The sequence below is a fragment of the Delphinus delphis genome, chromosome 1 (assembly GCF_949987515.2).
Source record: "Delphinus delphis chromosome 1, mDelDel1.2, whole genome shotgun sequence".
Classification (NCBI taxonomy): Eukaryota; Metazoa; Chordata; class Mammalia; order Artiodactyla; family Delphinidae; genus Delphinus; species Delphinus delphis.
Window position 1 is genome coordinate 160,605,858 of NC_082683.1, and position 27,567 is coordinate 160,633,424.

Here is a 27,567-nt window from a genome sequence, read left to right on the forward strand (position 1 = left end):
AAGGTAAACCTATTACCTTTATTTGTTAGATTTTTTCCTAGACACTTAATGGATTTTTTTTTTTTTGGCTATTATAAATGGATAACTTTTAAAAATTTGCATTTTAATAGCTTGTTGCTCTTCTTTAGGACCACAGTTGATTTTTGCGTATTCATCTTGAAACTAGCAAGCTCACTAAATTTTTCTATTAGTTCAAAATAATTTGTAGATTCTATGTGTATATGTATATTTTTCTATATAGACAATCTTATAATCTGCACATAATGACACAGCCTTGTGTTTTGTCCTTTCCAGTCCTTACACCGTTATTTTGCTATATTTTTTTCTCATCATGCAGTCAGTGACCTTAAACACAATATTAGATAGGTGTAGTAATTGGGAGCTTCTTTGCCTTGTTCCTGACTTTATTGGTGTTTTTTCTGTAGTTTCAAATTAAGTATGATGTTTGCTGTAATCTTTTGGTATATATTCTTCATCAGATTAAGGAGATTTCTATTTCTGATTACCAAGAGTTTGTTATGGTTTTTAATACTGTGTAATCAAGTGATTTTTCTGCATCCATTGAGATAATACCAGGGTGTTTTTCCTTCAGTCTGTTAATACGATGAATGACATAGATCGTCCAATGTTAAATCATCCATTCTTTGGATATAAACATAACTTTATCATCAAGTTATACTGATATAGTTGAACAAACTGCTAGATTGACCATGCTAAAATTCTATATTGAATTGTTACCTGAGATTCATACCTGACATTGATCATATCTGAGCTTGCAGTATAATTTTCCTTCTCAAATTTTTCTTATCTGTCTTGTTTTGTATTTAGGTTATTTTAGCCTTATAAAATAAACAGGGGAGCCATATCCGCTGCCCTTACCCATTTTGGGTTTAGAACAGTTATATAATACTGGGGTTATCTGTTCCTTTTTTTTTTGCGGTATGCGGGCCTCTCACTGTTGTGGCCTCTCCCCTTGCGGAGCACAAGCTCCAGACGCACAGGCTCAGCGGCCATGGCTCATGGGCCTAGCCGCTCCGTGGCATGTGGGATCTTCCCGGACTGGGGCACGAACCCGTGTCCCCTGCATCGGCAGGTGGACTCTCAACCACTGCGCCACCAGGGAAGCCCTCTATTTTTTATATAATTGGTAGAACTCACTTTTAAATCACCTTTGCTTTGGTGAGGTTTTGTTTTCTTCTGTTTTATTTTGTTTGTTTTCCAGGTAGATTTTATACTATTGATTCAAATTTTTTAATGGTTATAGGTCTCTTTGGTTTTCTATTTCTTCCTGAGTCAGTTTTGGTAAGTTATATTTTTTTCTATGAAAATTATCTATTTTCTCTGAGTTTTCAATTTTATTGGTATAAAGTTGTTCAGATTGCACTCTTTCTAGTTTTAAAATCTCTGTTACATGTGTAGTTTTGCCCTTTTATCATTCCTGATGTTGTTTATTTGTGCTTTACTTTTCTTCATAAGTTTTGACATAGAGTATTTTACTAAATATTTTCCAGCTTTAGTTAGAACTCTTCTGTGGACCATTAATTATTTAGACGTGTGCCTTTTAGTATTCATGGTGTTATGATTACTTATTTGGCTGTTTATAGAAAGTTTTCTTTTACTGGAGAGTGGATCTATTTGTTATCAGTTTTTTAGCATTTGTCAAGATTGCTTTTAATTTTGTAACAGGCCAATTGTTATAACTGTTACATGTTTGTTTCAAAATAATACATTTTTTCCTAACTTTTGGGTGCAGGTTTCTATATATGTCCGTAAGATTACAGTTATTAACTTCGTTGTTCAAAATTTTAATATTCTTACCAGTTTTATTTCTTTCTGATCTATTATTTATTATTTAAAAGTCCTTATTATGATGTTGAATTTATTAATTTTCCCTTGAACTTATCAATGTTTTCACAACTCTTTTGTAGCTATGTTGTTAGTTACGTATTATTCAGAATTGCTCTTCCAGGGTATTTTCTAATTATGTTAATAAATCTTTAAAAATCATAATAATCATCTTGGCCTTAGAATCTAATTTGACTGATATTAATACAGCTACCTGAACCTTCTTTTGTTTAACATATGCCTGGTATATCTTTTCCATCCTTTTATTTTTAACCTTTCTTTGTCTTTATGTTTAGGTGCATTAAGCAGATTATTGCTGATTTTTAAAAAATTTGTTCATTTTGGTTTTATTTGTCATCTAGTGTGATGACTGTCTTTTGATAGTTGAATTTAATCCATTTATGAATTTCATTATTAATATGTTTGTATTTATTTCTAGTATATTGTCTTGTACTATTTGCTATAGGTTTTGCTTGTTTGTTTGCATGTGTGCTTCTCCCGCACACCCCACTTCTTCCCTTCCTTCTATTGGCTGGGTCAAATTTATTTTCATTTCTTTTTTTCTTCTTCGGAAGTTATACATTCTATTTCAAATATTTTAATGTTTATCTTAAAAATTTTAGCATTTATCCTTTATGTAAAGTCTAGAGACAATCAGTTTCTCCACCATATTCCTAATTAAAGAAAAAACTTAATTTGTCTTATACCATCTACAAAAATTAACTCAAAATAGATCAAAAACCTAAATGTAAGAGCTAAAACTCTAAAACTCTTGGAAGAAAACATAGTGGGCAGGGGAGAAGTTTTATGACTGTTATTTGACAATGATTTCTTGGATGTGACACCAAGCAATAGGCAACAAAAGAAAAAAATAGACAAATTGGACTACACCATCATTAAAAATTTCTGTGCATCAAAGGACACAGTTATCTTAGTGAGAAAGTAGCCAATGGAATGGGAGAAAATAGTTGTAAATCTATGTCTGATAAGAGGTTGCTATCCAGAATATATAAAGAACCCCTACAACTCAGTAACAAACTAACAACCCAATTCAAAATAAGCTAAGGACTTGAAATGCCATTTCTTCTAAGAAGATAGACAAATGGCCAGCAAGCCCATGACAAGATGCTCAGCATCACTAGTCATTAGGGAAATGCACATCTAAACCATAATGAGATACTACCTCACACCTATTAGGATGGCTACTATAAAAAAAAAAAGTTTTGGCAAAGATGTGGGAAAATTGGAATCCTTGTGTACTGTTGATGGAGATGTAAAAGGCTGTAGCCGCTGTGGAAAACAGTATGGCAGTTCTTCAGAAAACTAAAAATAGAATTACCATATGATCCAGCAGTTCCGCTTCTGGGTACATGCTCCACAGAATTTAAAGGAGGGTCTCAAAGAGATATTTGTTCACCCATGTTCATTGCACGATTATTCCCAAAAGTCAAGGGATGTAAGCAACTCAGGTGTCCATCGTTGGATGAATGGATTAAAAAAAAATGTGGTATATACGTACACTGGAATATTATTCAGCCTTAAAATTCTGATACATGCTACAACAAGGATAGACCTTCTTAAAAACATGTCAAGTGATATAAGCCAGACACAAAAGAACAAACATTGTACGATTTCACTTACATGAAGTACCTAGAGTAATCAAATTCATGGAAAGTATAGTGGTGGTTGCCAGGGCCTGGGAGGAGGAGGGAATAGGGGAATTATTGCTTAATAGATTTTCAGTTTTGCAAGATGAAAAGAGTTTTAGAGATGGTGGTGATGGTTGCACAACAATGTAGATGTACTTAATGCCACTGAACTGTACACTTAGAAATGGTTATAATGGTAAATTTTATATTATGGGTGTTTTACCACAATTAAAAATGATAATTAAAAAGTAAATAAAAATTAGAAAACCAAGAAACTTAGAACATTGTAATCCTAACTGCTCCCTCAGTAACATGTTGTTTTCTAATATTTTAGTTCCATCTTATTTTTCAGCCTTCAAGTAGTTGTTCCTTCCTCCTCCTCCATCTCCTTTTTCTGTTGCCCCTGTTCCTCCTCCTCATCTTACTCTTTGTTGTCCTGTTTCTCCTTCTCTTTGTCATTATTTTATCCAATTAATAACCATTTAGATGTATGTTAAAGTTTACTAATATCTTTGTTCATAATTCCCTCTCGTGTCACATTCTTCCATCTAGGTTATATTTCTTTTTTTCTTTTCTTTTTTTTTTTTTTTTTTTGCGGTATGCAGGCCTGTCACTGTTGTGGCCTCTCCCATTGCGGAGCACAGGCTCCAGACGCGCAAGCTCAGCAGCAATGGCTCAGGGGCCCAGCCGCTCCGCGGCATGTGGGATCTTCCCGGCATGTGGGATCTTCCCGGACCGGGTCATGAACCCGCGTCCCCTGCATCGGCAGGCAGACTCTTAACCACTGCGCCACCAGGGAAGCTCTGGGTTATATTTCTTGATTCTGAAGTATATCCTTTAGTACTTTTGTTCAACTGAAAAGGGCTGCAAGTGGTAGTTCACTCAATCTTTGTATGAAAATATCTTTATTTAACCCTCATTCCTATATTATAATTTAGGTAGGTAGGGAATATAATATTGACAATTATTTTGTCTCATCACTTTGAAAATACAATTCCATTTTCTTCTGACTGCTGTGTTAGTATTAATAATTCAGCTGTCAGTCTAATTGTCATTCCTTAGTAGAAAAATCTCTCTTTATTCTCTAATGTTTTTAAGATCTCTTGCCTTTGGTGCTCTGCAGTTTAACTACAGTGTGTGTAGTAGTGGATCCGATTTCATTTATTTTTTCATATCTTTTATTTCAATGACTACTTTTTTCCATATCTAGGACCTCTCTTTAATTTTTTTTATCTTTTTCTTATGTTTTTGATTTTTTAATATGTCTAATAATTTTAAACATACTTATTTCATGAAGTGGAACTGATAATTGTTAGAGGTCTAATTGTTTGGATTTCTGACTTTTGCTTGTAATAGAATGTCTCCTCATTTTGTTATATTATTGGATTGTGAGCTCATCTTCAATGGCCTTTTATGTGTGAGAATTATATGTGGCCAAGTTTGAGCATGTGTCCTCCACGGTAGTTTTGAATTTGTTATGCCAGGCTTTCTAGGGGCACCTAACCTGGTGCCAGTATTTTTGCCAGTTTCTTGGCTTGAGAACTTCTGAACAGCAGAAACCCTGTGAATTAGAATTCCAAATGGTGGGACTATGTGACCTAAAGTTATGAATTTCTAAAGGAGGAAAGTTTTTTCACATATCAGTCACAGTCAAGATAGACAAAATGTCTTAATCTTTCTCTGCTGAGTGGCAGATTTTTATAATTCACCTTTTCCTTACAATATGCCTTTTAGGGTAAAGGTTATATGGGGCAGCCTCTCACTTCAAACATCCTGTAAGTTCAAGGTCTTTCCTTTTGTCCTTATGTATATGTTAAAAGCCAAGTACCTAGACAATGAAAACCAGTATTTCTCCAACTGCACTCCTGCTTCAATGTTTATCGCCCTGGTTCTCAATCATTTCTTGATTACTGGGCCCCTAAGACTGTCTCTTTATTTAAAGGCTCATTTATGTATTTATAAAAATGGTTGTTATATTTTATCTAGTACTTTTAAGGGTTTGTAGTAGAAGAGTTTTCAAATTACTTAATCTCAGTATTGCCAAGGAGGAAGTCTATTCTAATGATTATTAAGAATGGTAATTTAGTCTAGAAAACTCAGAGTATTAACCATTATTTTATCTTGAGAATGTTCATTGCTTGATATGTTCTCTTAAAACGTAAAGAACCAATTTTCTTTTACTTTGGAATACCTTACAAGACATGTGCCCAGGATCTTTTTTAGCTGTTGTTTTCTAATTTACATCCAACTGGCCATAATTGTATGCCCAGTTCTTTTTCTCTGTTGGGACTTTATTTTTTGAAGGATATATTTTTTTCCCTTTTATAATTTTTTTAAATACATAAGTAGTTTGCGGGACATTGTTAACATTTATTTCCTTAGGTTTTCATTAAAGTGTTTTAAAATAATCTCCAGTCTGCTCATAGTATTAGCCAGACTTTTTTATTTTTCCCCCTAATTAATTGTAAAGTTTTCACAGTCCCATTTTTCATATTTAAGTGTTGGATAGATAATATCAGTAATAAGAATGTTCTAAAATATATATTCAATTTGTGGTTAGTGGCTGTGGTGTTCAAATCATATTGTTACCCTAAATGTAGTCAATTAAGTGACAGCTATAATAAACGTTCTATAGTGTTAAAAAATCTGGAGAACTTGTTGGTGTGGTGCTTATATAAATTTTAACTTATATGGACAAGGAGGCTAAATTCAGATAATGACGAAGTTGTTGTTATGAAGTAATGCTATTGTATTTTTAAATAAATGTTTCTAATTTAAAATTATTATTTGTTTCTAATATATTATGGTAGATTACTAAAAATGTGAACTTCTTCAGGTACAGTCCTCAGTGGCTGTTGGAACTCCAGATTATATCTCTCCTGAAATCCTTCAAGCCATGGAAGATGGAAAAGGCAGATATGGACCTGAGTGTGACTGGTGGTCTTTGGGGGTCTGTATGTATGAAATGCTTTATGGAGAAACACCATTTTATGCAGAATCTCTGGTGGAAACATATGGAAAAATCATGAATCACAAAGTTAGTATATTTTACTAATTTTCAAATAATGTGGTAAATAATACATATAATATTCAATAAAATTAAAATGTGATATTTAAAAAAATGATTTTCCAAGAACAATAAACAATCTAATTTCTATGCTAATAAGGGACATGACAAATATGAGTAATCAAGATCCATAAATTATGCATAAAATTACTAGTTTTCACCTTCTCCTGTATTTCATTAGAGGTGCTAATAAGTAGAAAATTAAATGTTCTCTTCAGTAGAATAACAAAGATCATAAGCAGATAATTTATATCATTACTATATAGTATAAGTATAATCATGACTAGAATGCATTTAAAATTCTCAATCTTAATAAATAAAATGCAAATTAAAATAAGAAGAGCATCCTTTTCTTCCCCGTCAAATTGGCAAAGATGAAAAGAAAAATAGTACTTGTTACTGTAAATAATCCAGTGAGGTGGAAATTGTTAGACGTTGTTGATAGGAATGTGAATTGATATAATCTTTCTGTCAAGAAGTTTATAAGTATGCATCGACAGCCTTAAAAAAAAAATGGTTAAAACATTTGGTTGAGTAACTTCAGTTCTAGGAATCTACCCTAGGGAAAATATTCGTAGAACAAGGATATATGTACAAAGATACCTATCCCAGTATTATTTATGGTCACCAAACATTGGAAACAGTCCAGATGCAGAGCAGGAAAGAATGAATAAACTTTAATCCATTTAGTGCCAAGTGAAATAGATTGTACAAGAAGAGGAAGAGTCTGATTATCAGTCTCAGAAGATTGTGAGCAATTGCAGAAACCTAGAATATGAATAGGAATATCCCATAAAGGGAGGGAGAGTCTGTTCTTTTTAATTTGTTCTGGTGATACAATTATGATTAATTGCTACACATATATATAAATCAGTCTTATAGAGTCAATGTTTTTCTACCTGGCTGCAAAGATAATCTGCTGAGTAGTAACGAAGAGTTGAAAGACAAGAAATAGCTACAAAGTTGTAAATAGCATGTAAAGCATTTCAGATAGAAATCATTGTACTATAACATGGTTGTTAAGAGCACAGATTCTGGAATCAGACAGTTTCAGTTCAAATCAGTTTATTACCATTTATTAGTTGTGTGACATCAAGCAAATTGCTTGAACTGTTTCTTTGTTTCCTCTTCTATAAACTTAGAGTAATAGGAGTATCTACCTTATACAGTTGCTCTGAGGATTAAATGAGCTAAAGGAGTAACGCACTTCTCGTAGTGTAAAGTATGTATTACATTCTTTAAAAATGTTCCATACTATTAATCATTAGTATGTGACTTATATGAACATTATCAATCATATACACTATTAAAATACTGAGTCACATTCTACTACATTTAATGAATTCATTTTGAGAGCATTTAAGGTGTTTTAGCATTTAACTTATTCTTTCTGTAGTGCATCTATGACTAAGTCACATATGAAATGAAAAGTTCTTTTAGGAAAATTATCCTTTTTAATTTATTCCTGCATCTCTTTTAGTATCAGTACTTTGTACCATATATTCTTATTATTTAAAAACAATTTTTATTGGAGTATAATTGCTTTACACTGTTGTAGGACAGTGTACCATATATATTTATTAGATATTTTTAAAAGAAAATGTATTTTTAAGAAAGTCAATGCTAACATCAACCTACTTAGTAAATTGAATAGTGATTTATATTTTGTTTCTATATTTTGTTATATTTTGTTTCTATTATTCTGTGTTTAGGAAAGGTTTCAGTTTCCAGCTCAAGTGGCTGATGTCTCTGAAAATGCTAAGGATCTTATTCGAAGGCTCATTTGTAGCAGAGAACATCGACTTGGTCAAAATGGAATAGAAGACTTTAAGAAACACCCATTTTTCAGTGGAATTGATTGGGATAATATTCGAAACTGTGAAGCACCTTACATTCCAGAAGTTAGTAGCCCAACAGATACATCAAATTTTGATGTGGATGATGATTGTTTAAAGAATTCTGTGAGTATGATATTGTAAAGAAGTTCTGTCTTGCTTTTTTTTGTAAATATGGTTATAAAGTAATTTTATAGATCACCTTACCAATTATCAAACAGTTATCGTGGCTTCCAGTATTTACTCTCCCTAGATCAAGAAATTAAAAGAGCTAACTGAGGTGAGCATAGTTATTCATGACTAGGAGCTAAATTAAAATTCAAAGATTTACTTCTTAGATTAGTTATGTCATTACGTTTCTTAAGAAGAGGACAAATTAGGGGCTTCCCTGGTGGCGCAGTGGTTGAGAGTCCGCCTGCCGATGCAGGGGACACGGGTTCGTGCCCCGGTCTGGGAGGAGCCCACGTGCGCCCGTGAGCCATGGCCACTGAGCCTGCGCGTCCGGAGCCTGTTGCTCCGCAACGGGAGAGGCCACAACAGTGAGAGGCCCGCGTACCGCAAAAAAAAAAGAGGACAAATTAGTTGCTTTAAAAAGTGGACTTCATGATGGCAGAGTGAAGACATTGGCAAATCTCTCCTTAAAAACCACGTTGAAACTGGGCAAAATTGTCAAAAACAACCATTTCAGGGCTTAATAAATCAAACCCAAGGTAAATAAATTGAGAAGCATTTATTCATGAAATACTGTTGAACTTTGGTTAAAAACAGCCCTCCCAGCTTTTCCCTCAGCTTAATGGGGACGGTAGAACTGCTAGCATGGAGCTGCTTGTAAAAACCAGCCATTTTGCTGACAGAGGGAGCTGACTTGATTGTAGAGCTAAATATCTATGCCCAGTGGTGTTGCCACTAAAAATAGCAAACTTGGTAGGAAATGAATGGGGAGAGAAAATCTATAGCCTTATTAACCTAAAGTTATAGCTCTGTTTGCGGCAGGTGGCTGACCAGTGGATTAGCCAAATAGTCCTCCATTTTTAGTTTGTGGGCCATACCAAAGCAGGCCAGCATAGTTTGTCAACCTCTGCTCTAAACCATTAGGTTATATTAAATTAAAATTTAGGGAAATAACACAATTTTTTTTTTTTTGTCTTTTTAGCCTTCTTAATTTAAAAAAAAATTTTATTGGAGTACAGTTGATTTACAAGGTTGTGTTAGTTTCTGCTATATAGCAAAGTGAATCAGTTATACAAATACATATATCCACTCTTTTTTAGATTGTTCTCCCATATAGGTCATTACAGAGTATTGAGAAGTGTTCCCTCTGCTATACAGTAGGTCCTTAGCCTTCTTATTTTGAACTTTCATTTTTATTCAGTTATTTCTTATGGGTTTAATTCTGCACTAAGAATTTACTTTCCACTGTTCAGTAAGTACCATATTCAAGACAGATAAGAACTTCTCTTATACTTTCCTTACTGAACCTCACAAGAAAGAATTAAATGGAGTTTCCTCATCAGTTTTTTTTTATTACAAGAATTACTGTTAACAGGAATTGTGAGTCATTCCAAATTAAATACACAGTAAAGTTGATTCTGACTATTTGCTATAGTTATGTTCAGTAAAGTTGCTGCAAATACTGTATTAGTGAATCCTGAACCATTGTTCCTAGGGGAAATACACAGTCAGGTTCCTGTGAGCCTCTGGTCATAATGTTCTCATCAACCAATCAGTGCAATACATTAGCCACACAATACCTTGTTTGATGTGTGTTTCTATTTAAAGACACCTTATTTAACATATATTGTCAATTCATTGATGTCAAACTCATGGCCAACGGCACTGTGACTCATGCTGGAATGAAGCGTGTCTAACACACGTTTCTTTTGTAAGGCACATTACAGCCTTCTTGTTTGGACACAATAGATGGCATCTCAGCACTGCTCTTGGAGGCCATTTTAGATAGCAAAATCACCTGTAAGAAACACAAAAATGAGGAAAATGTGGCACATGTAGACATTGAAAAAAACCCACTTGTTTATAGTATGAGAGCTGAAACAAGAAGGCATACGTCTCCTTGTTCAACTCCAGCTGGTAACATGTGCGTAGCACAACTCAATTTTTTCTTTGCTCTGCAAGTGTCTGCAAATGACTACAAAAGTATTTGTGAATGTTGATTTTGGGCTACAAATAAATTTCAGCGACTAGGCAAATTTGCAAATATGGAATATGTGAATAATGATTCTACTCAGTATCCATCAGACTTTAAATCTTCCTTTTCATTTTATTAGAATTCTACAATAGCAATATTTATGGTCTAAATTTTTTATCACTAAATGTCTGTACCAAACTTAGCAATGTTTCTAAAGTGATCAGTCACCTACTTACTATTGACAGGTAATATTTATAGCCCAGCCTGCAGTTTATAGTTATTCATTTCTTACCAGATGTTTTTTCCTCCTTTAGGAAACAATGCCCCCACCAACACATACTGCATTTTCTGGTCACCATCTGCCATTTGTTGGTTTTACATATACTAGTAGCTGGTAAGTTTGAAAAGTTAACATGATTTGGATGATTTAAGTCAAATGAAAGATGAATTGAGGTTTTAAAAAATATAATGCATAAGAGAGCCTTGTAAAAAAATTTTTAGAAAAAGGGTGAAGCTACTGGAAAAAGTTAGACATTACAAAGTGAATAGAACATATAAGAATCTTAACTCATTTTGGAGGACAAATAGAGAGCTCAGAATCTAACGCTTAGCAACGGGGCAGGAATTAGAAGAGTCCCATGCTATTGAATAAATATTTTCTAGGTGTCAAGCATCAGAACTTTCAACCCACTGATCTTAACATTCTTTTCACTGACCCTCATTCCACTCATATCTTCTCTTTCCTCCTTACCTTTCCTTAAATATCATTGAGAATGACTATAGTCACTCCTTGGGTGCCCCCTCAATTCCTTGACTGTCTGTTATTCTGTAACACTGGTTTTGCTAAGTTGACATTCATTATTACAGTTCCGTTTTCTGCCAATACCTGTGCAGTTCAAAGTGTCTGGAGAAAAATATCTGTCCATTCTTACTGGTCTCACTTTAAGTTCATGATTACCAACCTCAGGTGCCACTTATTGCTGCCTGGCAAATATACTGTGTTACCCTAGTGTATTCACTCTTCCACTCTCCTAGGTAACTATTTCATACTTTATACTTTTCCTCTAAAACCCCTGTCATACTTAGTCTCACCTGATGATCTCGCTTCCTCTTTCACAGAGAGGTTGAAGCGATCAGCAGACAACCTCCCCAAGTTCACATCACCACATTTACCACCTTCACACCGCTGGACCCATGTAGTCTTCTTTTTATGGATGACGGTGTGATCTCCCTAGCTAAGCCGCATCCCTTCTTTCTTCTCTTACTTACTCTAGCGCATTGCTGTTACATCATAAATTTTTCCCTTTCTGTGTCATTTGCATAACAGATCATTTCCATCAGCTCACAAACATGCAGTTTTTTCTCCCATCTTAAAGCAAAATATAAAAACTGTTCATCTAACTTTCTTTACCTGCTACCAACCATTTTTCTGCTCTTAATTGTAGGAGAGTTACTTCAAATTGTTGTCTGTACTTTGTCCATTTTTCTCATACTCTTCTTTCTTGGCACCACTCCAGTCAGGTTTATTGCTCCCATCACTTCATGCAAACTGCTTTTATCCATGTCACCACTGACCTCCATGTTGCTAAGTTTAGCAATCATTTCTTAGTCCTAGTCTGACTTATTTGCCTAGTTTCATCTCATTTGTCCCGGCTCCTTCCCATTAAAACACTCTCTCCTGTTAGCTTCCAGAGCACTTGCCTCGTTTCTCCTTACCTTTCTGGCCACCCCTTCTCATTCTCCACATTCCTCCTACTCTCCCTGTGTCCTATCACTTCATCTTTGGATCTTTTTTGTTTATACTCTGGTGCTCTGGTATTATTTGCTGATGACTCCTAAATGTGTATTTTCAGCTGAGGCCTCTCTCCTCACTTCTACGTAAAATCTCTCTTAATCACCTATTTCAGATGTTTGTAACATCATTTCTTATATTTCTCTGAACCTATCTGAGTGATCCTGCTAAAAGATAAGTCAAGAGTATGTCACTCCCCTGTTCAGGACCAGTTCTCACTGCCCCCAACTCCAGTGGCTTCATATCTTAACTCTAAAGTTCTTATAGGGCCCTACAAGACTGGCTCACTTTATCTTTCTGATTCTATTTCCTACTATTCTTCCCCTTGCTCACTTCACAGCCACACAGGTCTCCTTTCTGGCCCGTGAACATGCCAGACATACTCCTGTCTCGGGGCTTTTGCACTTCTTTTTTCTTTGTTTTTTAAATTTATTTTATTGAAGTATAGTTGATAGGGCTTTCGTACTTCTATTTCATCTGCCGGGAATGCTCTTTCCTCTCATGTTTCCTTGGCAGGTCCCCTTATTCCTTCTGGACTTATTCAGTTACTTTCTGAGTGATGGCTTTCCTGACCACTTTATCTACATTTTTTATTTACTCTGCTTTAATACTTCATTTCCCCCTTTCCTGCTTGATGTTTTCTCCTTAGCATATAACACTGTCTAATGTATTGCATATTTTACTTGTTTGTTTATTTTTGTCTCTGCCACTGGAATATAAAGCTTGCTCCATGGGCAAGTGTTGTGCATTTTGCTCACTGCTGAATGTCCAGCACTTCAAATGTTTTTAATTAAATTGTATGGAATTAAAGAAAGCATTTCACTTAAAAGTTTTTTTAATTGACGTATACAGTTTATGTACAATATAAGTTACAGATGTACAATAAAGTGCTTCACAACTTTTAAAGGTTATACTCCATTTATCGTTATTATAAGATATTGGCTATATTCTTTGTGTTGAACAGTATATCCTTGTAGCTTATGAAGGCATTTCACTTTTGAATTCCAAAGACGACCATGGTTGGTGCTTTTGACTACTGTCTCACTTAGGTGGTCACATTGTTTTAAGCTACCAATAACCCTTCAGCAAACTTCATCTTATAATTTGTGATTATTAAAATAAATTCAAGAGAATTTGGGCTATTTAAATTTTCATTTTCAAAAATGCTTCTAGAGAATTGTTTATGGTGATTTTGCAAAAAAATATGTTTTGTAATCACTCCAGATGGCTAGCTATAACTAGATGTTCAAATGATGTTTTAAATGAACAATTTCAAAAGGTTATCTTTTTCTCTTCAAACTTATTGTTTCAGTGTAAACCCACGTTTTTTCCCCTTTTTTTCAGTGTTCTGTCTGATCGGAGCTGTTTAAGAGTTACAGCTGGTCCCGCTCCACTGGATCTCGATGTTAATGTTCAGAGAACTCTAGATAACAACTTAGCAACCGAAGCTTATGAAAGAAGAATTAAACGCCTTGAACAGGAAAAACTTGAACTTAGTAGAAAGCTTCAAGGTAAATACATTTTAAAGATAACATTTTCCCTTTTTGTATTGGACTCACAGTGTAGATGCTATTTATTATAAGTGGTTGTTTTATCTTGAAAAGAAATTTTTTATTAAATGGATAAAAGCAAGTTGTAGAAATTTATACAGAATACAGTATAATGCCATTTACGTAAACTCACATAATTAACAGTAAACAGCAAAATAGCATTTGTTTCCCACAGCTATATATGTATGTATATAAAAGTGTGGGAATAAATACCTCTGGGATAGGAAAATAGAACTACCAAGAAAAATGGAACCCTTCTTATCCTACTGCACTTTATATGATGCCCTGCCATATTTTCTCCGTTCTCATCTGTATTATTGCAATAGCTTCCTAACTGATTTCCCTGCCTTACCTCGTCCCACCACCCCCACCCCTCCCACTTTCCTGCTTTATTTTCTACAAAAAATGTTATATACAATGTATTTTACTTATATACAATGGTTGCAATAATGTTTATACGTTACATACAATGTATGCATTCCTTTAGTGAATGAAGGAATGTATCTATAATCATGAAACTTGTAACTCTTTTTAAAAATTAATTAATTTGGCTGTGTTGGTTCTTCGTTGCTGCACGCGGGCTTTCTCTAGTTGCGGCAAGCAGGGGCTACTCTTGGTTGCGGTGTGTGGACTTCTCATTGCAGTGGCTTCTCTTGTTGCGGAGCACGGGCTCTAGGCATGTGGGCTTCAGTAGCTGTGGCACGTGGGCTCAGTAGTGGTGGCTTGCGGGCTCTAGAGCACAGGCTCAGTAGTTGTGGTGCACAGGCTTAGTTGTTCCGTGGCATGTGAGATCTTCCTGGACCAGGGCTCTAACCCGTGTCCCCTGCATTGGCAGGTGGATTCTTAACCACTGCGCCACCAGGGAAGCCCCGTATAATCCTTTCAGTGTGTTCTTTAATTTGGTTTGCTAATATTTTGCTGAAAATTTTTACATCTATATTCATCAGGGATATTGGTTAATGCTGACCCTTGAACAGCACAGGGGTTAGAGGCACAAGCCCCATGCAGTCAAAAATCTGCGTATAACTTTACAGTCATTCCTCTGAAACCATGGTTCTGCATCTGCAGACTCAACCACTGGGGATCATGTAGTATTGTAGTACACATTTACTGAAAAAAATTCGTGTATAAATGGACCTGTGCAGTTCAAAAACGTGTTGTTCAAGGGTCAACTGTAGTTTTCTTGTGGTCTCCTTATCTGGTTTTGGTATCAAGGTAATGGTGGCCTCATAGAATGAGTTTGGAAGTGTTCCGGTCTCAGTATTTTGGAAAAGTTTGAGGAGGATTGGTGTTAATTATTCTTTAAATGTTTGGTAGAATTCACCAGTGAAGCCATCTGGTCCTGGGATTTTCTTTGTTGGGAGGTTTCTGATTATTGACTCAATCTCTTTACTCATTATTGGTCTGTTCAGATTTTCTAATTCCTCCTGATTCAATCTTGATAGGTTGTGTTTCTAGAAATGTGTTAGTTTCTTCTAGGTTATGTAATGTCTTGGCATACACTTGTCCATAGTAGTCTTTTATGAGCATCTATATTTCTACAGCATCACTTGTAATGTCTCCCCTTTCATTTCTAATTTTATTTATTTGAGTCTTCTCTCTTTGTTTCTTAGTCTAGATATTTTGTCACTTTTGTTTGTCTTTTTAAAAAAACAGCTTAGTTTTGTTGATCCTTTCTGTAGTTTTTCTTGTCCTATTGCATTCATTTCTGCCCTGAACTTTGTTATTTCCTTCCTTCTGCTAACTTTGGGCTTAATTTGTTCTTCTTTTTTTAGTTCCTTGAGGTGTAAGATTAGGTTATTTGAGATATTTCTAATTTCTTAATATATGCATTTATTGCTGTAAACTTTCCTCTCAGAACTGCTTTTGCTGCATCTCACAAATTTGATATGTCATATTTCCATTTTAATTTGAGATTTTTTCTCTTTTGATTTATTCTTTCACCCATTGGTTGTTCAGAAGCATGTTATTTTGCTTCCACATATTTGTAGATCTTCTCACTTTCCTCTCTTTACTGATTTCTACTTTCATACAGTTGTGGCCAGAAAAGATAGTTGGTATGATTTCAATATTATGTTTGTAAAGATACGTTTTGTGTCCTGTCATATGATCTATCCTGGGGAATGTTCTGTGTGCACTTGAGCAGAATGTGTATTCTGCTGCTGCTGGAAGGAATGTTCTGTATATGTCTGTTAAATCTGTTTGTTCTAAAGATGGTTCAATTCCAACGCTTCCTTATTGATTTTCTGGCTGTACAATTTATCCATTGGTGATAGTGGCATATTGATGTCCCCTACTATTATTCTGTTGTTGTCTATTTCTCTCTTAGGGTTTGTTAGTATTTGCTTAATATATTTCTGTGCTCAGGTGTTTGGAGCATATATATTAACAATTGTTATATCTTCTTGATTTATTGACCCCTTTATCATTATATATAATGACCTTCTTTGTCTCTTGTTACTGTCTTTGGCCTGAGTGTATTTTGTCTGATATAAGTATAGCCACGCCCACTTTGTTTTGGTTTCTGCTTGGAATATCATCTTCCATCCCTTCACTTTGAGCTTACTTGTCTTTAGAGCTGAAATGAGTCTCCTGTAGGCAGCATATAGTTGGAACTTGATTTTTTTTTTCATCCACTCTGTGCCTTTTGATTGGTGAATTCAATCCCTTTACATTTAGGGTGGTTATTGGTATGTAAGGACTTACTATTGCCATTGGTCTTTTGCCTTCTGGTTATTTTGTATCTCCATTGGTTCTTTTTTTTTTTCCCCTTCTTTTTTTTGTCTGCCTTTGTAAGTTGATGATTTTCCATGGTGATTTGCTCACTGTCCCCTTTTTTACGTCTCATGTCTCTCTTTTAGATTTTTGCTTTGTCTTTACCATGAGGTTTACATAAAATATCTAATTGATAAAATAGTCCTTTTTCTGCCTATAGCGACTTATCTTCATTCACCTGTAAAGGTTTCATCCTTTTACATCTCCTTTTAGATTTTTGATGTCACAGATGATCACTTTTTATGCTGTGAATTTGCTACCAAATTGTAGTACAGTAATTTTTAATGCTCTTTTTCTTTAACACTTATGCTATAATTGTTTAACACACTATTGTAAAATACAGTTACAATTTTCTAATTCTGACTGTCTATTTGTCACCTTAATCAGAGTTTTGTGTACTTTCAACTTTTTGTTTCAGCTTGAAGAGCTCCTTTCAGCATTTCTTGTAAGACAGGTCTAGTGGTGGTGAACTCCCTCAGCTTTTATTTATGTGGAAAGCCTTTATTTCTCCTTCATATCTGAAGAATAACTTTGCCAGATAGAGTATTCTTGGCTGACAACTTTTATCTTTCAATACTTTTGAGTATGTTATTCCACTCTCCCCTGGCCTATAGAGTTTCTGCTGAGAAATCTGCTTATCGCCTAATGGAGCTTCCTTTGGAGGATACTTTCTTTTTTTCCCTGGTTGCCTTTAAAATTCTTTCTTTAGCATTGACTTTTTTTTTTAATTGGAGTATAGTTGCTTTACAATGTTGTGTTAGTTTCCGCTGTACTTTTGACAGTTTCATTATAATGTGTGCTGGAAAAGGTCTTTTTTTTGCATTGAGATAGCAAGGTGTTCTATTGGCTTCATAGATTTGTATGTCCGGTTTTTTCCCCAGGTTTGGGAAGTTCTCAGGTATTATTTCATTAAATAAACTCTCTGCCCGTTTCTCCCTCTCTTCTTCTGGTATACCCATTATTCTTATTTTGGCTTTTTAAATGGAGTCTGATAGCTCTTGTAGGGTTTCTTCACTTAAAAAAAAAAACAAACAGAGGGCTTCCCTGGTGGCGCAGTGGTTGAGAGTCTGCTTGCCGTTGCAGGGGACATGGGTTCGTGCCCCGGTCCGGGAAGATCCCACATGCTGCGGAGCGGCTAGGCCCATGAGCCATGGCCGCTGAGCCTGCGTGTCCGGAGCCAGTGCTCCGCAACGGGAGAGGCCACAACAGTGAGAGGCCCGCGTACCACAAAAACAAACAAACAAACAAAAAAACTTAGTTCTCTTTCCTCTTCCACCTGAATCATTTCTAAATTCCTCTCCTCCATATGGCTTATTCTTTCTTCCATCTGATCTGTTCTATTTCCAGTGCTTTCTAATGCAGTATTCATATCACTTATTGAATTCTTCAGCTTCAGAATTTTTGTTTTGTTCTTTTTTTATAATTTCAATCTCTTTGGTAAAGTGCTCTTTCTGTTCATTAATTTTATTCCTGAGTTCACTGAGTTGCCTTTCTGAGTTTTCTTGTAGCTTGTTGAATTTCTTCATAACAACTATTTTGAATTCTTTATCAGTTAGATTGCAATATTCTGTGTCTTTGAGTTGGTTGCCTAGAGAATTGTCATTTTTTTGGGATACTGCGTTACCATGATTTTTCATAGTGTTTCATGAACTGTGCCTCTGCCATCACATTTGAAGTAGCAAACACCTTCCTTATTTAGGTAAGGCTTTACCTTGATTCTAAGTTCAGCAGCTTGGCAATCAGAAGCCTTTCTTTTGTTTTCCAGAAGGTGGCGCTATAGCACAAAATTTGGCTTTCTCTTACCAGAGATGACCCTCCACTAAAGTTTGGAGTGTGTGCATGGTAAAAGCTGTTGGCAGAGTGTAGGAGGTGTATGCTTAGTACCTGGGGCTTTTTAGTGGAGGAGGCCAGAAATCTGTGGACAGACAGCAGGAAATGCATTCCTTCATTTCTCTTTGTCTGCCTTCTTTCCTTCCTACCCTTCCCCCACCCCCCCCTCAGAAATCCGGGTATTGCTGAAAAGCAACAGGGTCCCTCCAGCTGCAGCCCTCACAGCCTTCACAGCCCAGCACTTTCACTCATCACTTTCACTTTCTACCTCCTCTGCTAGAGGGGTCACTGTTGCCGGTACCTTGGATCTGCAGCCTCCTCTGAGGTCCAGTCTACCCACTTCTGGATACACTTATGGATGTATCTCTGGTGTCCTGGTGTGCTGTGCAGAAGCAATTTTGTTCAGTTATGGATGTCCAATTAGTTGTAAATCGAAGGGAGAGGAAAAAGGAATGACCCATAGGGGCATGATACTGATGTCACTCAGTTTTGATTTTTAAATGGTGATATGCATACAGTAAAGTGTGCAAGTACTCACTTTAAATTGTAAGCCCTGTAAATGTTTATATTAGTGTACTTTTATGTAACTTGCCCCCCAATCACTATATAGAACATTTCTAGCATAGGATAAGGTTCCATCATGCTCCTTCCCAGTTTGTAGCTTACAACTCTGAAGTAAACACTATCCTAAATTTTTTCAGCATCAATTAATTTTACCTTTGAACTTCATATAAATGGTTTCATACAGTATGTTCTCATTTGTATCTCTTTTTTTAATAACATGGTTTTCCATGTGTAAATATCAATAGTTCCTTTTCTTTTAACTGCTGTTCAGTGTTACATTGTATACAAATATTAAAAAAATTTATCCAATGTCTGAGTTCTGACTTTTTTTTTTTTTTTTTTTTGCGGTACGTGGGCCTCTCACTGTTGTGGCCTCTCCCGTTGTGGAGCACAGGCTCCGGACGTGCAGGCTCAGCGGCCATGGCTCACGGGCCTAGCCGCTCTGCGGCATGTGGGATCTTCCCGGACCGGGACATGAACCCGTGTCCCCTGCATCGGCAGGCAGACTCTCAACCACTGTGCCACCAGGGAAGCCCCTGACTTTTATTTTAAAAAATACAACAGATTGGGTGGCTTATAAACAACAGAAATTTATTTCTCCCAGTTCTGGGGGCTGGAAGTCCAAGATCAAAGTGCCAACATGGTCAAGTGAGGATTCATAGCCAGCACCTTCTTGCTGTGTCCTCACCTGGTGGAAAGGGCTAGGGATCCCTGTGGGTTCTCTTTTATAAGGCATTAATCCCATTCATGAGGGCTCCGTCCTTATAACTGTAACTTAAACACCTCCCAAGACCCCACCTCCTAATAACATCATCTTTGGGGTTAGAATTTCAACATATGAATTTGGTGGGGGACCACAGGTATTCAGACTGTATCATCTAAGCTGTTGTTGTTGAACATTTGAGTTATTTCCAGATGTAGACTATTATAAACATAGCTTCTGTGAATATTGTTATATCTTTCTCTTGATGGTCATATGTACTTATTTCTCTTGGATATCTACCTAGGAGTAGGATTTATGGGTCATAGGATAGCATATTTTCAGCTTTAGAAAATATTGCCAAAGAGTTTTCAAAAGTGATTGCATCAATAGTTTCACTAATAATGTATGAGTTTCACTTGCTATATATTCCCATCAGAATTTGATATTGTCAGCTTTTTAAATTTTAGCCATTCTGGTATCTGTATAGTGGAGTTTTGCTATGATTTTAAATTTATATTTCTCTAATAAGGAATATTTACTGTTCATTTGGATATTCAGTCTTGTATAGGTTCTTGCCCTTTTTTCCCATTAAGTCTTTACATGTCTTTTAAATAATTTTTATTTTTCAACTTCACAAACAATATAAGACCCTTATAACAGCCCTTTATGTTGTTGTTGTTTTATAGTTTACCTCTATCTGTGTTGTAAACGTTTCAATACATTTATTTTATTCTTGCTTTAAATATTTATTACTCATTAATTTTTAAAATATCTTTTTTTTACCCACAAATTTACCCCTTTTGTGTTCTTATTTCTTTCTAGTGATCCATGTATCCATCCAGAATCATTTTTCTTTAGTCTGAAAAACTTCCTTTAGTGTTTCTTATGATTGTGTGTGTTATAACTAAATCTCTCCATTTTTGTTTGCCTGAGATGTCTTTATTTTGCCTTCATTTTTGAAGAATATTTGCTGGGTTAGAATTCTAGCTTGGCAGTTTTTTCTTTCAGTGCTCTATAGATATTATTTCATTGTTTACTGACTTCCATTATATTTGAGAAGCCAGCCAGCTATTAATCTTGGTCTCTTGAATGTACCTTTTCGTCCTCCCCTCTGGTTGCTTTTAAGTAGTTCTCCTTAACTTCACTTTCAAACAGTTTGACTATGATCTACCTGGGTGTAGTTTTCTTTGTATTAATGGAAAATCCTGTTGGGGATTCACTGAGCTTCTGAAATCTTGATTGATCTCTTTCATCAATTTTGGAAAGTTCTAAGCATAATCTCTGTAGATATTTCTTTTGTCCCATTCACTATCTCTTCTTCTTCTGGGACTCCAATTACATATATCTTAGACTGTGTCCCACATTCATTTTATGTTCAGTCCTGTTTCTTCCATTCTTAGGTTTTTTTGTGCTTAATTTGGATATTCTCTATTCACTTGCTTTCAGGTTCATTTGTCTTGTCGTCTGCTGTATCTGTTCTGATGTTAAGCCCATTCAATGAGTCTTAATTTCAAATATTGTCTCTTTTAGTTAAGGAATAATCATTTGATTCATTCTTATAGTTTTCAGTTCTGCATTGAAATTTCCCACTCTTTTGTCTTTTTTCCCCTATGTTTTCTTTAACATATTGATAATATTTATTTTAAAGTCTTGTCGGCTAATTTTAACACCTGAACCATCTGTGTGTGTCTCTCTTTCTGTTTTTTCTTCTGATTAATGATCACACCTTCCTACTTTTCCAAATGTCTCAATTTTTATTGTATGACAAATATCATGAATATAAATAACATAGAGAATGATGTTATTATGTTATTTTCACTCCAGAGAGGGTTTTCCTTTTTTTTTTTGGTCCAGTCAGGAATTGAACTAGGACAAGGCTGGGTTGCAGTTTTAATTAGATTCAACCTACTTCTGGTTTCAAATGTCATGAAGGAAAACTAGCTGGAACCTGGTTTGGATTTGCTCTATCAACTGTGAGAGATTTATTCTGACCTTCAGACTCTTACCCCATGCCACTTTCAAATTTGGCAAATGTCTAGATGGGCCATGTGTTTGAAATAGGCTCTTTTCCTCAAGCAAGACTTTGTCTCTGAAATACTTCAATACTGTAGGAGACTTTGGTCTGACTTTTAGAAGCTCCTTAACCTCCCATACAGTCTCCAGATACAGCAAATATACCATGAGGAAAATACCACTGCATATTTAGGGATCCTGAAGTTTCCAAATTGTTGCACCAGCCCACCCATTCTCCAGAATTTGTCATTTATTTTCCAGCGTACTATCCCTCAATTCATGTGCTCACAGAATTGGATAAGATTCTGAGGTAAGAGGCAGCTGTCATGGCCTTTTCACCTTAGAATGGCTCATCCCTCTCTGGTTTATTTTACTTAGTTCTCTTTGCTTTCCCAGATACATGATGTTTGTAAAAATAAGTTTTTTTCAAATTATATAGTGTATTTTTACTTTTTGCAACAGGAGTGATAGAGCAATGACCTGTTAACTTCCTACTCCATCCTATTCTGAATGAGAAGTTCCTATGTCCCAGGTTTTTTTGATGTTTTAAATTCTTTAATCTGTTCTTAGAGAGTGTCATTACATACAGTTGGTGTCATTTGCCCAAAACAAACCCAGAAAATATTAGATCGTTGCCTTTTGGTACTAACACCTGTTTCATTTCATACAATGGCATAGGTTAACATTTAAGCTGATTCATCTATTTGTTAGCTACTTGTTGAGCACCAGCTAGGCAGGAATTGTTCTGCACATGACTGGGGATATAATAATGAACAGAAAAAGAAAAAAATACCTGCCCTCTCAATGCTTACACTCCACTTTGAGGAAACAGATGATAAATCAAATACAAAGCAGGGTCATCAGCTGAGAATAAGGAAGGTAGAGAATGTGTTAGTTTTTTGGGATTTTTTTGGTTTTTTTCCTATTAGATTTTTGACAAGAAAAAGAGAAGATGTGAAATGGTAAGTTTAGAGAAGAGAGAGGAGTGAATGGACTAGGGAAATATTTTAGGATTGCCAGTGTTGATTGAAAAAAATGCACAATGTGTGAATTGTGAGTCAAGTTTTATTTGGGGTAAAATGAGGACTATAGCTTGGGAGACAGCATTTCAGGTAGCTCTGAGAAACTGCTCCAAAGAGGTAGGGGGGAAGGTATTATATATGATTTTAGTGAAGAGGGGTACGTGCAGTGAAGCACACATTTTGGCAGAAGGTTGCTGCTAGTCACAAGGAGCAGATGTCATGGTTAATGATTTTAGTGCTTTTCTAGATGTGAGAAGATGCAAGAATTGGGCTCGTAAAATTTTGTCCTGAAAATTATCTGAAGACCTGCTCTGCCAGTGTTTCCCAGAGCACAGAGTGCCTCATTCTTGATCTCCACACTGATCTCCTTTCAGGGGGTGTTGAAGGTCAGCGGCTGCTAGAGGCAGATGGCAAGTGCCAATTTTTAGTTGGCATCAGGCATCGCCAAACTATTTAGACATGAATTTTGAATGGTTGGGCTTTCTTCCATCACTTTCAGCTATTAAGGTGAAAGCACGGAGTAGAAGGAGAGTAGGATTTAGGGAAGACTGGGGCCTTCTAGGCTAAGTACAGTGGAGGAGAGAAGAGCAAAGGAATCCAAGATGTGTATGCAAAGCAGCAGTAGTGATGGACCAAGGAATCTAACCTGGATAAATAAGGAAGAAAAGAGAAAAGGAAATAGTGTTAGGAACAGTGGATTGGCACTCTTGGTGGGAATGAAAAATTACTGAAGGGGTCCCTAGAGTAAGTTAAACTGTAAATATAAGAGATAGAGAGTATTTACTTGAAATCAGGATGTTGGAGGCTATATAGTTATTAATAATGACAGCAGCATTTCTCAGTAGGTGAACTACAAGCATTTGGGGCAGGGTAATTCTTTGATGTGAGAGACTGTTTCACATTGGTCCCCGGCAGTAAAAGTCTGTAGCAGTCTCCTAGGAGCCCACCCCAACCTCCATTCCCCACCTCCCCACCCCCGCACACATGCACATTTCTAAGTAAGTTCAAAGCCACAGGTCTAGGGCATGACCAGTAGATTGGGTGGTTGTGCTGGAGAGACGTCTACCAGCTAGGTTGTTTTAGGCAGCAAGTAATAGAATTCTTAAGTAATACAGATTTCTTACCTCACTTAAGAAATCAAAAGTACACAGTTTCCGTGCTCTTATCAGGGTTAGCTTCTCTGTGATTTTCTTGGCTTTTCCCTCATGATTCCACATTACTGTCAAAGTTCCAGACTTCATGACTTCACACATCCAAAGACCAAAAAAAGAAAAAAAAAAGGAAGGTTCATTTCCTTTCATACATGTCTCACTTAACGGGACCTCTCAAGGTACCATTCATTCTAACTAGTTCACGTGCCTAATTCTTAACCAGTCCTGGCAATGTAGAATGAGATTGGCATGGCTGATGGAAGCCTTCTTCCTTTCGGCTGAGCCTACCTTGCCTAAGCACACTGTAGCCTGATACCTGAATTTGGTGCACAAGCAGGAAGAGAGGGGTAGCTGCTGGGTAAACAGCCTCAACAGTGTCTGCATAAGGGGTTTGTGTGCCTGTGAAGTCAGTTGGGTAGATCATCTCTTTTATTGTTAAAGTCACTAAGAATAATAATAAAAAAAGTTGTAATGGAAGGAAGGGCAGTGGATAACTGTAATAAACAGGTAATGGGTCATACAGTAGGTCCTTGTTGGTTATCCATTTTAAATATAGCAGTGGGTACATATCGGTCCCAAACTGTATTACACGGGGAGCTCTGCCTCCTATTCTGTAGAAATCTAAGTGGGAAAAGAATTTGAAAAAGAATAGATACATGTATATGTATAACTGAATCACTTTGTTGTACACCTGAAACTAACACAATGTTGTTAATGAACTATACTCCAATATAAAATAAAAAGTTAAAAAAAAACCCCAAGTAATGGGCATTTTAGCAGACCTGAGATTTATAGGGAGGACAGAGGTGACAAAGAGGAGGAAGGATACCTATCCCACCTCCATACCCTGCAGTGTGTGGGGTGTAGAAGGAAAAAAACTACTAATGTCCAGTGGATGTTTTTATTCTCCCCATTTTCTGCTCCCAACCTAGATGTCCTTAAAAAAAAGGATATTCTTTTAAAAATAATAAATACAGAAAGTACCAGTTTTCAACATGTCTTGAATCGAAAGAAAAAGAAAATGTGTAAGAAATACTTATTGGATGTAGAAGATCATGATTGAATGCACAATATGGTATATCTTACATCTTTAATTCAAATTAACAAATACTTATTGACCACCATGCATATGAATATCATGATACTGTTCTCTGTACAGATGATGAAGATAAATTAGAAAATCTCCATCCTCTGAAGGTCACAGTCCCTTGGAGTTTTAAATATATATATAAATAATATAAATATATAAGTAATATAAGTTATGTAAAACAATATATAAATAATATTAGTAATCTAAAGCAGTCAGTAAATGATTTGTACTAACAAAAAATTATGGTGAGGTAGAGATTTACTATTTGGGGTCCCTCTATAAGCTAGCAGAGTAACTGTTTTAGGACCATTTCTTTTTTTTCCAAATCTTTTAATGGTATCTGGGAATGAGCTTCACTAGATTTAATGTTTCTTTAGTACCTTGCATCTTCTCATTAGAACCACAAGTTAAATGAATAATCCCTATTTTAACTAAGTTGATGAGCCAAGTCGTCAATAGGTGGACCTCAGTGTTCATATATAAAATTTGGAAGGCCAGCACTTATACATATTCTATATTAACATCTCTAAACCTCTCTTCATACACCAGGCTCAGTTTTTCGTACATCATCTGACATATGTTGTTGGGTTATCACATGATGACATTTTATGCTAGGATGAAAGGGGGCTGAATAGTTTACTCACTGGCAGAATGTACCAACAGTATTTAAAACTGAAAACCTCACATATTAGAAGGTAGACTGTTTCCTACGTATAATTTTAACAACATGCAATGGAGTTTTGTGGTTTAATTTTAATGTGTTTACATGCTTTTGTCAGTAGGTATATGCTTCGATCAGTACAATTAAATAAGGATTTCTCTAGAAAGAAATATATTGCTTTTAGTTTTTAAAATTTAGAATATGAGCATATTTTTCATTCTTTCTTTTTTTTTTTTAAAGAGTCAACACAGACTGTCCAGGCTCTGCAGTATTCAACTGCTGATGGTCCCCTAACAGCAAGTAAAGATTTAGAAATCAAAAACTTAAAAGAAGAAATTGAAAAACTAAGGAAACAACTAAGAGGTAAATTTCTGTGATTCATTATTAATTCTGTTTAGTAGACATTTTAAAATGTTTATTCACGCACAAAACATTTATTGAGTACCTGTTATGTGTTACATGATGTGAACTATGTGCCAGTGAGGGAAAAGCAAATAAAATGGTTCTGCTCTCAAGGAGCTCATGTTCTGGTCTTGGGAAAAGATAAACAAATAGTTTTTTGCAGTACATGTTAAAAGGCCAGAAGAAAAATAAACATAGGTACATAGAGAGTACACAGGAGGAGCACCTTACCCAGAATTACATGAAAAAAGATGACTTTTTGGAGGACCTATTCATTTGGGATATTTGTCTGGCAAAGCATTTATATGAGTAGTTCATTTTTCAGTGTAGGTTAATTAAAATTAATTTTGAATTGTTGATATGCCTGTTATATCCATTTATTAATTTATTCCATTCATTCAACAAATATTTATTGAGTAGCTACTATGTACTAGGTGTTGTTTTATGATCTTGGGATGCAGTACTAAACAAAATGATAAAAATCTTTGTCCTTGCTGGGGTGGAGGGCAAACAACAGACATTAAACAATAACTATGTAACTTTGTAAATGATACAGTATGTTAGAAGGTGATAAGTGCTTAAAAATAGAAAAGATTAAGGAGAATGGGTCAAAAGTGTAAGATGAGGTGTTTTATAATTTTAAATAGTGTGATCCATGTGAGAAAAATATTGAAGGAGTTAAGGGGCCTAGCCATGCAGTTAAATGGGAAACACATGTTACATGCAGACGGATCAGCCAGTGCAAAGGCCCTACTGTCAAAATGTGCCTCGTGAGTTCAAATAAAACATAAAAGGACAGCAAGGCTAGAGCAGAATGAGCAAGCAGGTGGAATGGATGGACATGAGGGTAGAGAAATTAAACAGGTGGAGAGGGCTCATTGCCTGATCAGTGGAGTCTTACTGACTGTTAGGTCTTTGATTTGTTCTGTGGGTGAAATGGGAGCCTTCTGCAGGGTTTAGAGGCATCACATGATCTCAGTAAGAGTAAGGGGAGAGAGAGAAGGTACTATTTTGGCTAGAATAGTCAGACCGCTCTAGAAAAGTAGTTTTAGGCCAAAATAAGTGAAGAAAAGAAGGATCTGACCCAGTGCCTTTTACAAAAAGGATTATTTAAAATGCAATATTAAGGCACATGGAGATTTTAAATTTGAGCATAATTTATGCTGTTCTATTTTTTTAAGTGGCTGTCCTCCTAATAAACATCTCCTTATCAAATTTCTGTAGCTTTATCTTTTTAAAACTAAGTTAGATTAGGAATATGATAAGTAGAATCATTTACTTTGCTTTGATATCAACACTAAAACATTATCAGTGGCACTGAATGTATTTGAGTTTTTTGGCACTAAGAAAGCAGTGAGACACAAGACACAACTAGGATGTTTAGTGATCCGTATCACTTCAAAGAAGTGATATGGATTCGGAAAAACCTATTTACGTAAGTCTATCTCACTTATATGTTCTAGGAGGGATTT

The 27,567-nt window shown here is 35.7% G+C and overlaps 1 protein-coding gene across 4 annotated transcripts in view; it reads left to right on the forward strand.

Annotated features, from left to right (window-relative positions):
- Positions 1–27,567, forward strand: part of CDC42BPA (CDC42 binding protein kinase alpha) — a 326,273-nt gene that overhangs the window by 165,312 nt on the left and 133,394 nt on the right. For all 4 annotated transcript variants that reach the window (XM_059997253.2, XM_059997227.2, XM_059997237.2 and 1 more), the window contains exons 7-11: positions 6,331–6,531; positions 8,274–8,522; positions 10,857–10,936; positions 13,679–13,845; positions 25,934–26,056. In XM_059997253.2, coding sequence (XP_059853236.1) covers positions 6,331–6,531; positions 8,274–8,522; positions 10,857–10,936; positions 13,679–13,845; positions 25,934–26,056 — 820 coding nt within the window. The remainder of the gene's footprint in view (positions 1–6,330; positions 6,532–8,273; positions 8,523–10,856; positions 10,937–13,678; positions 13,846–25,933; positions 26,057–27,567) is intronic.